We start from the raw sequence: 14,255 nt of genomic DNA on the forward strand, positions 1-14,255 counted from the left end.
AATTTTATCGAACGATCCCGGAGCTTCGAGCTCAAGCTGCGTCCGCGCGCCATCTATCAAGAATATAAACCTGTGTACTTCCTCCGTCTGGATTCCCCGAATTTTCGTACATCTGTATCGTTCATCGCACATCATCATGCTAACAAGTAGAGCGCGTTTCGCCGCGAGGCGCATTGCTGCTGTCCCTCGACCGACCACCCGCCCTTCGCCACTATGGCATCTGCCAACGACGCGGCTGACACAATCTTTCAACCTTATACGCCCCATGCTTGCAGTCAGAAGCTATGCAGATGGTCGATCGCATCCACCAGGAGGAACTCACAAGATGAACATGAGTCCTGAGCCTGAGAAAGCCGCATTGGAAGAGTTCGGTGTCGACCTCACCGAGAGAGCACGCGACGGAAAGCTTGACCCAGTCATTGGGCGGGACGCCGAAATCCAGCGAACGATACAGATCCTCTCAAGACGAACGAAGAATAACCCGGTCGTGATTGGTCAAGCCGGTACAGGCAAGACAGCCATCATGGAGGGCCTAGCTCAGCGCATCGTCAAGGGCGATGTGCCCGAGTCAATCAAAGACAAGCGTGTCATCAGTCTGGACCTTGGCTCCCTCATTGCCGGCGCGAAGTTCCGCGGCGACTTCGAAGAGCGTTTGAAGAGGGTACTAAAGGAGGTCGAAGAGGCGCAGAAAGGCGTCATCCTGTTCGTTGATGAGCTGCACACACTGCTCGGTCTAGGCAAGGCCGAAGGCAGTATTGATGCCAGCAATTTGCTGAAGCCAGCGCTATCCCGGGGCGAGTTGCAGCTCTGTGGCGCTACTACCCTCAACGAGTATCGACAAATCGAGAAAGACGCAGCATTGGCGCGACGATTCCAGCCTATCGTGGTCGGCGAGCCCACCGTACAAGACACCATCTCCATCCTTCGCGGAATCAAAGAGCGGTACGAAGTCCACCACGGAGTGAGAATTACCGATCCAGCACTGGTGGCCGCGGCTACGTACAGCAATCGATACATTACCGATCGATTTTTGCCTGACAAGGCCATCGACTTGGTGGACGAGGCTGCGAGCGCCCTTCGCCTTCAGCAGGAAAGCAAACCAGATGCCATCCAAGAGCTGGACCGTCAGATCATGACCATTCAGATTGAACTCGAGTCTTTGCGCAAGGAGACAGACATCACCAGCAAGGAGCGACGCGAGCGACTCGAGGAGAAATTGAAGCAGAAGCAAGCCGACGTCGAGGTGCTTACTGAGAAGTGGGAGAAAGAACGAGCTGAACTCGGGGCGATCAAAAATGCCCAGGAAAACCTTGAGAAGGCCAAGGTCGAACTTGAGCAAGCCCGCCGTGAGGGCAACTATGCCAAGGCTGGACAGCTCCAGTATAGCACGATTCCTGGACTGGAGTCAAAGCTGCCACAGGATGATGAGGCAGCCGCAGGCAGCCGACCTGACTCGCTGCTGCACGACGCTGTCACCGCTGACGACATCGCCTCAGTCGTATCACGAACCACTGGCATTCCGTTGTCCAAGCTCAACGCTGGCGACATGGAGAAGCTCATTCATATGGAAGACACCCTGCGCCAGTACGTCAAGGGTCAGGACGAGGCGCTCACAGCCGTTGCGAACGCCATCCGTATGCAGAGGGCTGGTTTGTCAGGAGAGAACAGACCAATTGCATCTTTCATGATGCTGGGACCCACCGGTGTGGGTAAGACTGAGGTGTGCAAACGGTTGGCGGAGTATCTGTTCAGCACACCGCAGGCCGTCATTCGGTTCGACATGAGTGAGTTCAGCGAAAAACACACAGTGTCGCGTTTGATCGGTAGCCCTGCTGGCTATGTCGGCTACGATGACGCCGGTCAGCTCACGGAAGCGGTACGACGAAAGCCGTACGCCGTTCTCCTGTTCGACGAATTCGAAAAGGCTCATAAGGACATATCAACACTGCTCCTTCAGGTGCTTGACGAAGGCTTCCTGACTGACGCTCAAGGGCACAAGATCGATTTCCGGAATACCATCATTGTCATGACATCCAACCTTGGCGCAGACATCATTGTCGGTGACGAGATCGTTGAGTCAGCCGGCAAGGACTCGAGCGAGATTCCGCCAGAAGTCCGCGATGCGGTCATGGCAGTGACCCAGTCTCACTACGCGCCAGAGTTTATCAACCGCCTGGACGAGTTTATCATCTTCCGGCGCTTGTCTCGCGAGGCGCTGCGCGGCATCGTCGACATCAGGCTCAAGGAGCTTCAGCAGAGACTCGACGACCGCAGGATTGTGCTCGATTGCTCTGACGAAGTCAAGCAGTGGCTCTGTGACCGAGGCTATGACCCCAAGTTTGGCGCACGCCCTCTGAATAGGTTGATCGCCAAGGAGGTTGGCAACGGCCTCGCGGACAAGATCATCAGGGGAGAGATGCTGAGCGGTAATGTTGCCAAGGTCACTATTCGCGAAGATGACTCTGGCCTCAACGTGGCCGCAGCATCCTGAGATGCAACTTTATTGACGACGACACGACTGTAACATAATGCTTGCTTTGTATCATTTTTGTACACTATATAACATTACTGCGTGCAGGTAGATTTCTTCTCTGTTCAAGATACCAATGTATTCCTCTTTGGACATTGCACGGGTGTTACTTTGCGTGTTCGATTGTAATTATGTATTTGAAATGCTAGCAAGGCAGGAACGCGTCGTCAGGTGCACTCTGTCCAACCTTCCTCTTTCAACTCACCCAGCGCAACTCGCAAAATCAACCAGACGTCTGATATCGAGCTGTATCATTCGGCATGCCGCACAACGCGAAGTTCGAGGGACCTTTGTATCATAGAGGCGGCCGCAGCTCAGCTTCATCACGGACGGGTCGCACAAGCAGCAGCCGCAGCTCGACGGTTTCACGTCGCTCAACCGCGCGCTCGTCATCACTTGCAAGCACACGTCCACCAAGGAGTCACCAGCAAAGTCAGCGGGCTGACTTCGTGCAGAGCGGTTTCCGAATTTTATCTTCAGATGCGCAGCAGAGCGGTGACCTAGTCCCAGAAGACGACGATGCCAACGATGATACACTCAGTGAGGTCATCATGGCCGTCGATATCACACCTCGCAGGACTGTTGGCTGCTGTTACTATGTTGCCAGGGAAGAACGGGTTTACTTCATGGAGGACATACAGATTGGCGATGTTGACATCGTCGACACTTGTGGGTCACCGTCTGGGAAGTAAGCAAGCGCGATGCTAACCTGTGTGAGTGAAAACCTTCATCGACCCCACAGTCATCCTGGTCTCGACGAAGATTGATGATGCAGTGATTGATCGTTTCGATCCTGGAGCCAGAAGCGGCGAGTCGGTCAGTGGCACTGACGATCAGTTTCGCCTACCATTCTTACTGGATGTCCGTCCTCCGAACGAATTCTATTACGATGCAGCCAAGAGCAAGCTCATGACCTTGAAATTAGGTGAAGACGATGGCGCTCGAGTTACTTTCAATGTACCAGGCGAGCATTCAGGTGGCTACGATACAGAAAGCGCGCATGGCCAGCAAGACCAGTTGCTTCGACTTGCTGGCTGGGTCGACATGGAGAGTCGAATCACCGTAAGCCGTATTCGATGGCTATGCCCGGACTTGCTAACGAAGCTCCAGGTTGGATGTGCCGGTGCGCTGCTATCGTACCTACAACGGAGACGTGCTGCAGCCTTTTTGCCGGGCGATGATGCTGCATACTTGTTGTTTCGCATCACAGCGCTCGAGATGTTCAGCTTGCGAGAGACCATGTTCATCAATGCAGAAACGCTACACTCGCTTGGCATCATCGATGCAGAGGCACATCCACACTCTCACAACAGGGGACCAAACGCCAACTCCGGAGAAAAGGAGGGCCTCTCTGTTTACAGGCTATTCCATCATCTAGCAAGAACTCCTCAAGGGAAGTTCTTGTTGCGTCAGTGCTTTAGGCGCCCAAGTCTCAACCTAGATGTCATCAATCAGCGGCTTGACGCTGTGGGCACCTTCTCCCGCCCTGAGAATGATGTAAAACTTGATGCGCTCGTGCAGGATATGAAGAACGTCGGCAACATGCGTGCGATGATGATCAACCTAAGGAAGGGCGTTGGTGGATCCGTACCAGGAAGGAACGGTCTTTTAAGGAGCGTGTGGACCTCCGTGCGAGGGGTGAGGATCATTCGCATGCCAACGTCAGCAGTTGACTGACACTCTTGACACAGTTTGCTTTCCATGCTCTCAAGATCAAAGATGCACTACAAGAGATCTCAGACAGTGACAACCTGACCATAAAGAAGAAGGCGCGTATATCGAAGTTGGCAGAACATCAGCGCTGACATTTTCCAGATCTTTGAGAAATTCGAAAGCTATCATCTAGCCCAAGTTGGAAGGAAGATTAGTGAGACAGTAGATTTCGAGAAGTCTGCAGAAGAACGACGAACGGTAATATTGCCGGGCATTGACGAAGAGTTAGACCAGATGAAGAGGACACTCGATGAACTCGAAGACATCCTCAACCAAGTCGCAAGTAAACTCTCAGAGGGCATGTCTTCCGAACTCAAGGCCTCTCTCAACGTCATCTACTTCCCACAGATCGGGTTTCTCGTCATCGTCCCAATCGATCTGGACACTGGGGCAGCAGTTTACCACGGTAGTCTTGAAAGCCCTTGGGAGATGATGTTCTCCGCCGAGTAAGCTTAGAGTCACCAAATTTGACAAGTTGAGCCTACGCACTGACATTGATTGCAGGGGCCAAGTCTACTTCAAGACTGCCGAAGTGAGAGAAATGGACGATTACTTCGGGGATATATACGGCATGATCTCAGACCGCGAGATAGAGATCAGTCACGAACTCGCGCAGTTTGTGCTGCAGTATGAGGAGTTGTTCGCATCCTGCTCGGATATCTGCGGCGAGCTTGACACGTACAAATCTCGTTTGCGTCTTTGTGAATTGGACTGAATGTATTTGCAGTCTGTTAGCTCTAGCGCAAGGCGCCAAAGACTACAACCTGGTCCGACCACGTATGACTCTTGAAAACACTATTCAAATCGAAAAGGGTCGGTAAGCGTCTACACCCCATCGAACGCACCTTAAAATGACATGCTGACCGCGGATATAGTCACATACTCCAGGAAAGAATCGTTCCATCATTCGTGCCAAACGACACCTTCGTCGTCGGCGGAGTTGGCGCCAACGGATCTGATGCTGACCCGCAACACGGTTCCTCCAGCTGCCTCCAGAGTAGCACTACGAGCCACGAAGGTGGACCCAGCATGCTTGTCCTGACCGGGCCGAACTACTCTGGAAAAAGTGTGTACCTGAAGCAGGTAGCATTGATCGTCTTCATGGCACACATCGGCTGTTTTGTGTCTGCGGAGAGCGCAAGAATCGGGCTGACCGACAAGATTCTTTCCCGGGTCACCACACGAGAGACTGTCTCTCGCACCCAGAGCGCCTTCGTGATCGATTTGCAGCAGATCTCGCTTGCGCTGAACTTGGCAACTCGCCGAAGCTTGCTCGTCATAGATGAGTTTGGGAAAGGAATTGATGCTAGTGATGGAGCCGGATTGGCATGTGCAGTCATGGAGTACCTGCTCAGCCTGGGTAACGAAAATCCGAAGGTGATTGGAGCCACCCACTTCCATGGTAAGCTCAGCGGTCTTTTGCAAGTGTACTACTAAGCCAGTACAGAGATCTTTGAGATGGGTCTGCTAAGGCCTAGGTCTGCGCTCAGCTTTGGGCACCTCGAAGTTAAAGTCGATGCTGATAAGTCGGAAGTCGACGACCAGATAACGTACCTATACAAGTGAGATGTGGAGCCTGACCTGACGCACAACGCTGACCAGACGACAGCTTTTGCGAGGGGCGGAGCACGTCCAGCTTCGGTACTTGGTAAGTCATCCTCAACTAAGGATTACCATGTGCTGACGTGCATCAGCTGTGCAGCCATGAATGGTGTGCCGGAAGAGATTGTCAGACGAGCAGAAGATCTGATTCTCCTGGCAATGAAAGGCGAGGACTTAGTAGCTGCGTGCTGTCAGATACCGGAGGATGAAGCCGCAGAACTTGGAGAAGCAGTAAGAGTGCTGAAGCCGCATATCATACTTGCCTGACAAACACAAATGAACAAATCTCAAGAGACTTCCTCGAGATTGACGTTTACAACGAGCCCAGAGCAAAGCTGTCGGACATTCTGGCAACCTAAACGACGGACTCACGCTCTTCAAGTGGAGCCGGCATCTCCATGATGTTTATTGGCGGACTCGTCGAACGTGAAGCGTGCGGGGATCGTAAGCTGCAGTTGTCAGCACTCTGTCATTGGCTGTGTAGAATTTAAGATCAACAGCGTGTTTCAGGTTCCGAACTTAGATATGTGCATAGCAGCGCAGATGTCTTGCGAAGAATATAATGCTGATGCTCGCTCAGATGCTACTCCAATGTCCTCGTTTCTTCTCTTTGCGTTCTTGTGGCGCTCCCGTTCACAATTGCCGTCGTCCCATCGCAACGTACGTTATGACGTAGACAGCCCGCGACGCATGCCAAATTGAGTGGGTCTTGACAGCGCTCGAGGATTCTGCGAGCCAGTGGATGCGACTCGAAGTGCATATACACCGGTGTAAGTTCCTGATGCTTGCCAGCGACCCGCCATCACACAATCTTCTAGTACCGGTAGTACCCGCAGTGTGTCGTTCTTTGTATGTGTGGCAGTTCTACTAAGCGCAGAAGGATGTGTGGCTGCAGGACGTTGACGAAGGGATGCCCTTTCTATTTGGGACTTTAGCTGATATATGCGACAGGTACCGCTCACCACTACGGCGACCGCACCAGGTTATAAAATCGTGACACTCTTTCCGATCCAGTGTGATGGCTAAGTGGTATTTCGATATCCAAGGCCTCGTCTGGTTCCTCGACGTCCGCCTCATCTTGTCGGTAGATTGGACTCGGGTTGTGCCTATCGGTCGAAAGGTAAAAAACGGGCAAATTCGTTGAGAGGATGTGAACCGAGGATAAATTAGCGGGCTTGAGGTGGAGGGACTCAAGGCTCTGAACAGCAGCGCCTCCTGTCTCAGCGCTATGGCACTGCTCTACGTTTCAGCTCTACACAGCGGCCGCATACGAGTCTACCTTCGGGTTCCTACAGGTCAAGCTCTTCGGGAATACCGTGCTTGGACCCAACATCAGATCGTCCAGATCAAGTGACTACCGTATCCGCAAACCGCAGGGCTAAGGAGCATCCATTCTATCATACGAGAAATAACGACCCGAGAAGACTGGACTACGTGTGTGTGACACGGTATGATATGCACCTGATTAGGATTAAGGGTTGGAGACCACGTGTTGTACTCTAACAGTCCGTGGTCATATTTGACGCTGGAGGAGAGCTAGCCGCGATCGCTCCCGATTCTATGGAAAAGATCAGAGCTATTCAGAACCAAGGACTCGACTACAGCTCATCCAGACATAGCAACAAGTGGCTAAGGCCTTCTGTGCTCGGTCACCGACCCTAAGCAATGCCGTCGTCGTTGGATTCGCTCATCTCTCAACTCAGGAAAGAAGCCTCTCGAGGTCGTTTTGCACCCTTCGTAGGAGCTAGTTCACACTCATGAATGGTCTCTGCCCGAGAAGGACTGTGGGCCTGTATGTCGCATGTTCGTGCAGAGCATGTCCTGCCCTGTCTGATACTGAGATTATCGTCCAGATGGTGTGCGGCACAGAATCTGATTCGAAGTCCGACTTGGGTGACTGTTGTGTCTTGACACAGTAGATTCGCAAGAAGGACGATGTTGTGGAAAGCATCATGATGCTTTTGGAGAGGCTGGGAGCGCCGCACAAACCAAGGTGGTCACGCCATCGACCCATCAATGCAGCGCCCGACACCATTCGGAATTTTAGACTGCGCAAGCATCCAATGCGCAGACGCTCTTGCCGCCGAATTTTGCAGTAGCCCACGCAAAATAGGTATGCGCAAGAACCATTGTTTGAACTCCACTCACGCGTCAAGCGGCGACATTGTTCCTGTATCAACAGCATTAGTTCAACGCCGGACAGCGAAAGACCTCAAAGGCTCGAATGCGTCATGCCGCATGATGCTATTTTCGGCGTCATGTTGTCGCGCGTGGTGGTTAAAATCGAAGAGGTACATACCGCAGGCTAGGGAACGAGGCTGAGCAAGGCCCCACCACGCGCTCTGAGGCCACGACGGTTTCTATTTCGCGACGGAGCGATTACACAACGGTCACAACACCAGCAGCGTATCGACACATCAGCTTTGTAAGGCCTTCTAAGATAATTGCAGGATCGAGTGTACTGGCGACTTATGTGCCGTCGTGCCGACTTCGATCAGATGGCCGTAACGACGTGCACAAAGGAGCACTGATTGAAGGATCATGGCGCAAAGCTGACGCTACCCTCGTACAGTATCCTCCTGGTAACTCTGATGTCAAGGGCCAGCACTATTGCAGTTCCCACGGGAGACTAGCAAAGCGCCGTCTATTCTTGCCTGGGGACTTTCACAAGTCAGCGCTATAAGCCGTTCATACCGCCGGCACTATGGACTCCGCTTGGTCATTGGGTCAGAACCACAAGAATACAATTGTCTACATTGGTTAAGGGCTTACAGAATGATGAGCCTGGCATCGTCCACACTGGAAAATTGTTGCGGTCGAATTAGCCATGTACAACGTGAAGAGGGCAATCAACATCTGCTTGCATACCAGTACGGCGGCGCGAACGGTCGAACTTTAGACTGCGCAGCCTTGCTGATGGTCACGACGATTCTACTACGTTGGTTCCACAGGTATGCCTCGCCGGATTTGGAAGTGTTTCGACGTTCAAGGCTGTCAACCGCGCAAACCTCAATGCCAACAATCGTTCTGAGGCAGCGCTCCGGCAGCGAAGGATCCCTAGGCCTGAAGACGCCAGGTGTGGATCTGTGTAGGCACCATTACACTGGCCCGAGCCTGGTTATCGGCAGGTGCGAGTGCGCTCAGCGTGACCTGCAGAGTCCATGGACTACGCTATGTCTAAAGTGGGACTGAAGGTACTGTACGCTCTCAGCCCCATTTGAGATCCCTGTCGTGATAGCTGCAGCCTACCCTACCCCTGGTTCACCAAGCGTAAGCATTAACGCTCACCCACTCTGCCCCGGCAAATGCAGCCTGCACATGGAATGCATCCTAAGATGGGTTATCACAAATTTCAGGCTAAGCGCAGTTGTACCTTTTCTGATGCCACTCATATATAATATAGCATTCCTCTTGCAGTGGTACCCCATCACCTCAGCCCAACCAGGCAACTGCTCAAGATGTTCCAGGCTATCCCTCAGATCTACACAGTACCTCAATCCTATTCGTCCCCTCCGACTGATAATCTGCTATCTCTTCCTCCGAACACAACAGTCCCTCTCGGTCCCGATGGGAAACCCAAGCCTAGAAAGATGAGGGCCTCTTGCGATGCCTGCTCGCACGCGAAGGTCAAGTGCGACAAGGTCCGGCCTACTTGTCAACGCTGCGGAAACATGAGCCTCTGTTGCAACTACTCTCCGTCGATGAGGTATGCTTTCTCCCAACAGCTTACCAAGACTCCACTCTTCTTACACTCATATACAGACTAGGCAAGCCGCGAAAGAACAGGAACCCTGACGGTAGCATCATTCGCGACATTCGAAGATCCAGTTCCTGTGGACCATTTGGGTCAAGGCCCGATATCGCCCCTCGACTTGCCTCAGACACAGTCGAGAGCTCACCGGAACCTACAGACTCATTCTATCTCCGTCCAGCAACACCAAACTTCCAGTTTCAGGGTCCGCTCACGAACAACTTTGATGGAAATCAGTCCCCGCCATACTCAGAAGCCAGCTGGTCCAATGAGGAAACGATGGCATTTCAGACATCGAGAGATATGATGCTGCCCATGACTCAGTTCGCACCTCTCTCGCCATATAATGGTATCGGACATGTCCGCTCCGCAAGCCTGCAAAGTCAGCCAGACTATCTCGCCCCCATGGACAACGGCATGATCTCGCCACCGGTGGCTAGCCCGCTTCTCTTTGGTCTGCAAGATCAGCAGAGCCTTCCTATATTTGAACCTGAGACGTTTACACTGTCTCCACCTTTGATGGCGGCGCCCCAGCCTAGCCCTGCTTCAGCTGCACCTGTCCCGAGCCACGACTGCACACAGTTCGCGTTCCAGATTCTCAATAGTCTTTACTCGCCGCCATCGTCTCAGCCTACTTTTGAAGATTTCAATGGCGGTGCTGACGGTCTCCCTACTCTTGACTCTGTCCTGTCAGCTAGCAAGGCTGCTGTTGAGAGTCTCCCAGCCCTGCTCGGCTGTCCTTGTTCGGCGAACCCGCACTTCTCCACAACAATCGCCTTCTCTATCACCAAGATCTTATCGTGGTACCAAGCCATTGCTGGTGTCGTCCAAGACATTGTCTCTCCCATCAACACTCGCATGGAGGCGTTCACGCACACCCCGATTCTTCTGGGAGACTTCAAGCTTGAGATCGAGGACGAGGAAACTTTCCGAACACAGATCATCTTGGGAGAGCTGCGCAAGGTCGAGAAGCTAATTGACATGTTCTCCGAGTGCTACTGCAAGGCCTCGAGCGAAAGTGCAGAATCTGGCGTCTACACATCTTTGGAATCCCTGCTCCGCACCCGCGTTAGAGACACCTTCAAAGTGACCATGCGCACTGCACCCCTCGATGTGAAGCGCCAGGTTGCTTCTCGCACCCAAAGCCGTACCTGCGTTAACACTTTGTGAACTCTCTTTTGTCAACCTGCTGCATTTCAGCGCTTCGATACCCTCGCTTGATATGTTCTTCTCTTACTGCATATTCTTTCCTTCACACACGATTGAGCAGTGTCGCTCTCGTTGCATTGTAGATCTGATTTTTGCACGCACTTTCAGAGTAGCTGCTCGGAGGCTTGAAGTTCCCTATACCTTTGTTTTCGATTCATTGTCAATCATGTCCGGCGTCTGGGTACGATTCGATCGACTATGTGTATATACGACCATGAAAGCAAGTTGCGCCACCTCAAAATCTTCGGTAGTTGCCAATGGAACCAAGTCATCGCATTCACGTCTATCTACTGCACACCCGGGAAGATTACTTATCCATGCTACCGTCCAGGCACCCATCAGATCTAGTGTATCTTGAACTACAGCACGATGATGCTAGGACAGAAATATCGACAAGCTAGGTCTGCATGCAATAGCATACGCCACTTGTCTCTGCTCTCAACCTCTTCTTGCTCGGCGGATCGTAGCGCAGTGGCCCCCAACTACATGTTAGGATCAAGGGATGACCAACAGTCCTCGTTTTGCATGACTCCCTGGTACAGTCCAACTAGAACGAGGCAGACTTGACGATCTCGTTCCTGAAGTTTCAGATACTCTTCGAGTGATCCTGCGGGCGGGAGCTTGAAGACAGACCCTAGCCAGATGTTCAACATCTGACCCCACCGAGCCGTGAAGAGTGTGTTGGAACATGAATATGCCCAGTGATCGACGGCCAGCCCAAGGCCAACACATTCATCCTCTTGGAGCAGCAATGATCGAGCCAGTCCTCAAACTTGATCAAACCGCATCACTGCCTCACGTGCAATTTCATCCTCCCCCCTTCATCGCGATCTCAGGCACGCATCCATTCTCCTCCAGCTTACCCGTTCACACCTACGCTCGGCCCACGCGGGTGGCTTGCGCCCCGACACACCCTTGTTACGTTCCTACAAGACTAGCTGGCGTGGGCCATGCATGCGCCCAATCGTAAAATTAGAGGGCCACACCGCGGTGCTACCTAGGCGTGCTGCGCCAGGGCCAATTCGAGCAGCGTGGCTCAGACATTCGATAGGTACGTGCTTACCCGGCAGGACCTCGCAGGAACCTTGCAGAAGCGTGTGCGATACGAAGGTGGACAGTAGGGAGTTGACCGGTTCTGTGCGATGCTGTGCGAGGCGATGCTTACTTAGACGATGGTGATTGTAGATGATAGAAGGGGGGGAGGGGGGGAGGAGGGTGTGAGAGCACACGAACCGAATGCGCGGGGCATAAGGCGGTAAGGGCTGCGGTATTCACGACGATGATTTCGAGAGTTGAATCGATCACTTGATTTTGATCCTTCGAGTCCTTCCTGCTTTCTTCTGCAAGGCCCACAGTTTGACCGCTCCAGCCTCGCCGGGTAACCACCGTAGCCGCTCCTTTCGTCGCGCCCCCACACACTTGCACGTGTCACGGGCCTCAAATGGGAGGCACGCAACAATTGGAACACCTCTGGCCATGTTGAATGCCAAATTACGAACTCCAATTGAGCTTCTAAAACGGCACCACACGTGCAGCTCATGCGCCAAATCAGCGCGCGTGAACGACGACCCCTGCTTTCACCTGCATGCACCCCGGCACCAGCCAGGATTCCCGCCGCTAAGCTTTGCAGTCCAACCTAAAGCAGCAGTCAAGCTGTGAAGGATCGCACTGAGCATTGCCATTGGCTCACATAGATTAAATACTAATGGTACAGCCAGAACCAATACACATTTGCAGACAAGCTAAAGCTCTTGGGTGAGGCAGGGTAGCCTCAGGCTGGATGTGGTGATTTTGCTTTTCTTGGGCACGATTTCGGGACGACTTGAGCTTGATGAGAGGCAATCGAAGGATCGTATGAGTGGGGAACCAATGATCTGTGGGTGTACTGTGCCGTGAGTGCCGCCGGTGTAGTAGAGGGCACTGCTTCGCTTTAAAAGAGTATGCTTTGGGTGTTCGGGAAGTCCCTGACCACGCCGCATGGGGGCTATTTTGCGTGAGAGGCGACAGTGATGTCCAGATCGAGGCAAGAGAATAGTACCAAATCTAGTACCTGTCCGACCAGTGAGAAGACTTGCTCGTGCTGCTTGTAGGCGACGCTCGCACCATTTAGCCACGATACTAGCATTGACCAGTCGTGTAACGATTGTAACAAGTATGAACATTGACGTGAGGTAGTGTGGCGAGAACAGTGCCCTCCAAACGGAAATGATGGAGGGCTTCCTGATCATCCTTACGGCACAATTTGTTGATTCAGGGACATGTCACCCTCTCTAGAATCCATCGTTCTGTGCAGTACATAGACTCAAGTCGAACGGGTTGATGTGTTCGTCAGAGTCATATTCAAAGATCGGTCGACTTCCATCGAACAATGATATGGGAGACGCTGCGTTCGTGAAGGGGCTGACCTCGCCAGACTCTATTACCGGTTCTGATGGGATCATTGCCGTTAGATCTACAGCATAGATATCTAACAGGTGGAGAAATTCGACGTATCTCCCAGGGAACCTGCGCCGTACATTGTCTCGTACAGACATGTGACATGTTTGTGGTACGCCTTTGCTTCTGTCGCCCACGCCTGTAGGTCAGCGCCTTTAGGCAGAAAGCAACCGATTTCATGAGGCCTCAAGTCGGAGGGGTCTGATGACTCGTTGGTATCGGGCACGCTGCTCATCTCAAAAGGTTTCAGCTCCTCGGCGAGATCGAGCCTGAGCTTCCCCAGTAACTGAGTACTACTCAAGCGCCTCAATGTCTTCTTCAGACTTGACTGTGGATCGGATCGAACAACGAGATCCGCAAGTCAAATAAGTGGTATGTCGAAAAAGCTGTAACCAAGCTTACAGTGCATGGTGTACCCCGCTCCTGTGAGCCCACAGACTGAGCCGGTCTCAATGCACTGATTGAGGTTTTAAATATTGCTTACGAAATCCAGCCCTTCTCTGTTTCGTAAGAGGAGTTTCTCGAGAGACAAGTCCATGCCTAGTCGGACTGCGTCCTCACCGATTAAGCCTTGCCGTCGAAGATCGTCAAATGCGAAAATAAAGTACTCCTGAACGCGCGCTTTCTATTGTAGGTCCCTGAGGAGTCCACCAATATTGTTTGATGTGTACTCGGATGAGCCTTTGTGTTGTTTAATATTCCACATGATCACCCAGAAGCGACCATCAATTTCACTGCTAATGAGACTGTTGTCATATGAGGCACCTGTGCGGAGCACCTTTTCCTCGAAAGCTCGTGTAATCCTATTCATTTGACGATCGGACAGTGTCCCTATAACGCGATATTGCCGTTCTGATCTTGTTGGCCTGAGCAGTCGAGGCTCCATATGAAAGTTATTTTCTCCTCGGTGGACTGGTCTAGACGACGTATAGATCTTTCGTCGCACCCTTGGTCGCAGCAAGGTCGACATGGTGGCCTGGGGAAGGCTTGCAACGTTGTGAATGAAGCGGTCTT

The 14,255-nt window shown here is 52.4% G+C and overlaps 3 protein-coding genes across 3 annotated transcripts; all 3 read left to right on the forward strand.

Annotated features, from left to right (window-relative positions):
• Positions 1-325: 325 nt before the first annotated feature.
• M421DRAFT_3073 (heat shock protein 78) lies at positions 326-2,491 on the forward strand (the record flags this gene model as incomplete). Its single annotated transcript, XM_033589169.1, has 1 exon — positions 326-2,491. The coding sequence occupies one exon, from the start codon at positions 326-328 to the stop codon at positions 2,489-2,491; it is 2,166 nt and encodes a 721-aa protein (XP_033451028.1).
• Positions 2,492-2,790: 299 nt separating this feature from the next.
• M421DRAFT_99391 (mismatch repair protein 5) lies at positions 2,791-6,112 on the forward strand (the record flags this gene model as incomplete). Its single annotated transcript, XM_033598750.1, has 11 exons — positions 2,791-3,199; positions 3,249-3,592; positions 3,641-4,168; positions 4,222-4,299; positions 4,346-4,689; positions 4,748-4,921; positions 4,971-5,060; positions 5,119-5,645; positions 5,691-5,805; positions 5,853-5,891; positions 5,938-6,112. 11 exons carry the CDS (start codon positions 2,791-2,793, stop codon positions 6,110-6,112), a joined length of 2,823 nt encoding a protein of 940 aa, XP_033451029.1.
• Positions 6,113-8,957: 2,845 nt separating this feature from the next.
• M421DRAFT_418261 (Zn-II 2Cys6 regulatory protein) lies at positions 8,958-11,086 on the forward strand. The gene is made up of 2 exons (XM_033591719.1): positions 8,958-9,551; positions 9,608-11,086. Exons 1-2 carry the CDS (start codon positions 9,304-9,306, stop codon positions 10,764-10,766), a joined length of 1,407 nt encoding a protein of 468 aa, XP_033451030.1. The 5' UTR covers positions 8,958-9,303; the 3' UTR covers positions 10,767-11,086.
• Positions 11,087-14,255: the final 3,169 nt, after the last annotated feature.

This window comes from Didymella exigua (assembly GCF_010094145.1).
Source record: "Didymella exigua CBS 183.55 unplaced genomic scaffold M421scaffold_7, whole genome shotgun sequence".
Taxonomy (NCBI): domain Eukaryota; kingdom Fungi; phylum Ascomycota; class Dothideomycetes; order Pleosporales; family Didymellaceae; genus Didymella; species Didymella exigua.

Coding starts and splice junctions, on each gene's coding strand:
- M421DRAFT_418261 (XM_033591719.1), top strand. CDS start 9,304: ATGTTCCAGGCTATCCCTCAGATCTACACAGTACCTCAATCCTATTCG. Junction 9,552..9,607: donor AACTACTCTCCGTCGATGAG/GTATGCTTTCTC, acceptor ACTCATATACAG/ACTAGGCAAGCCGCGAAAGA.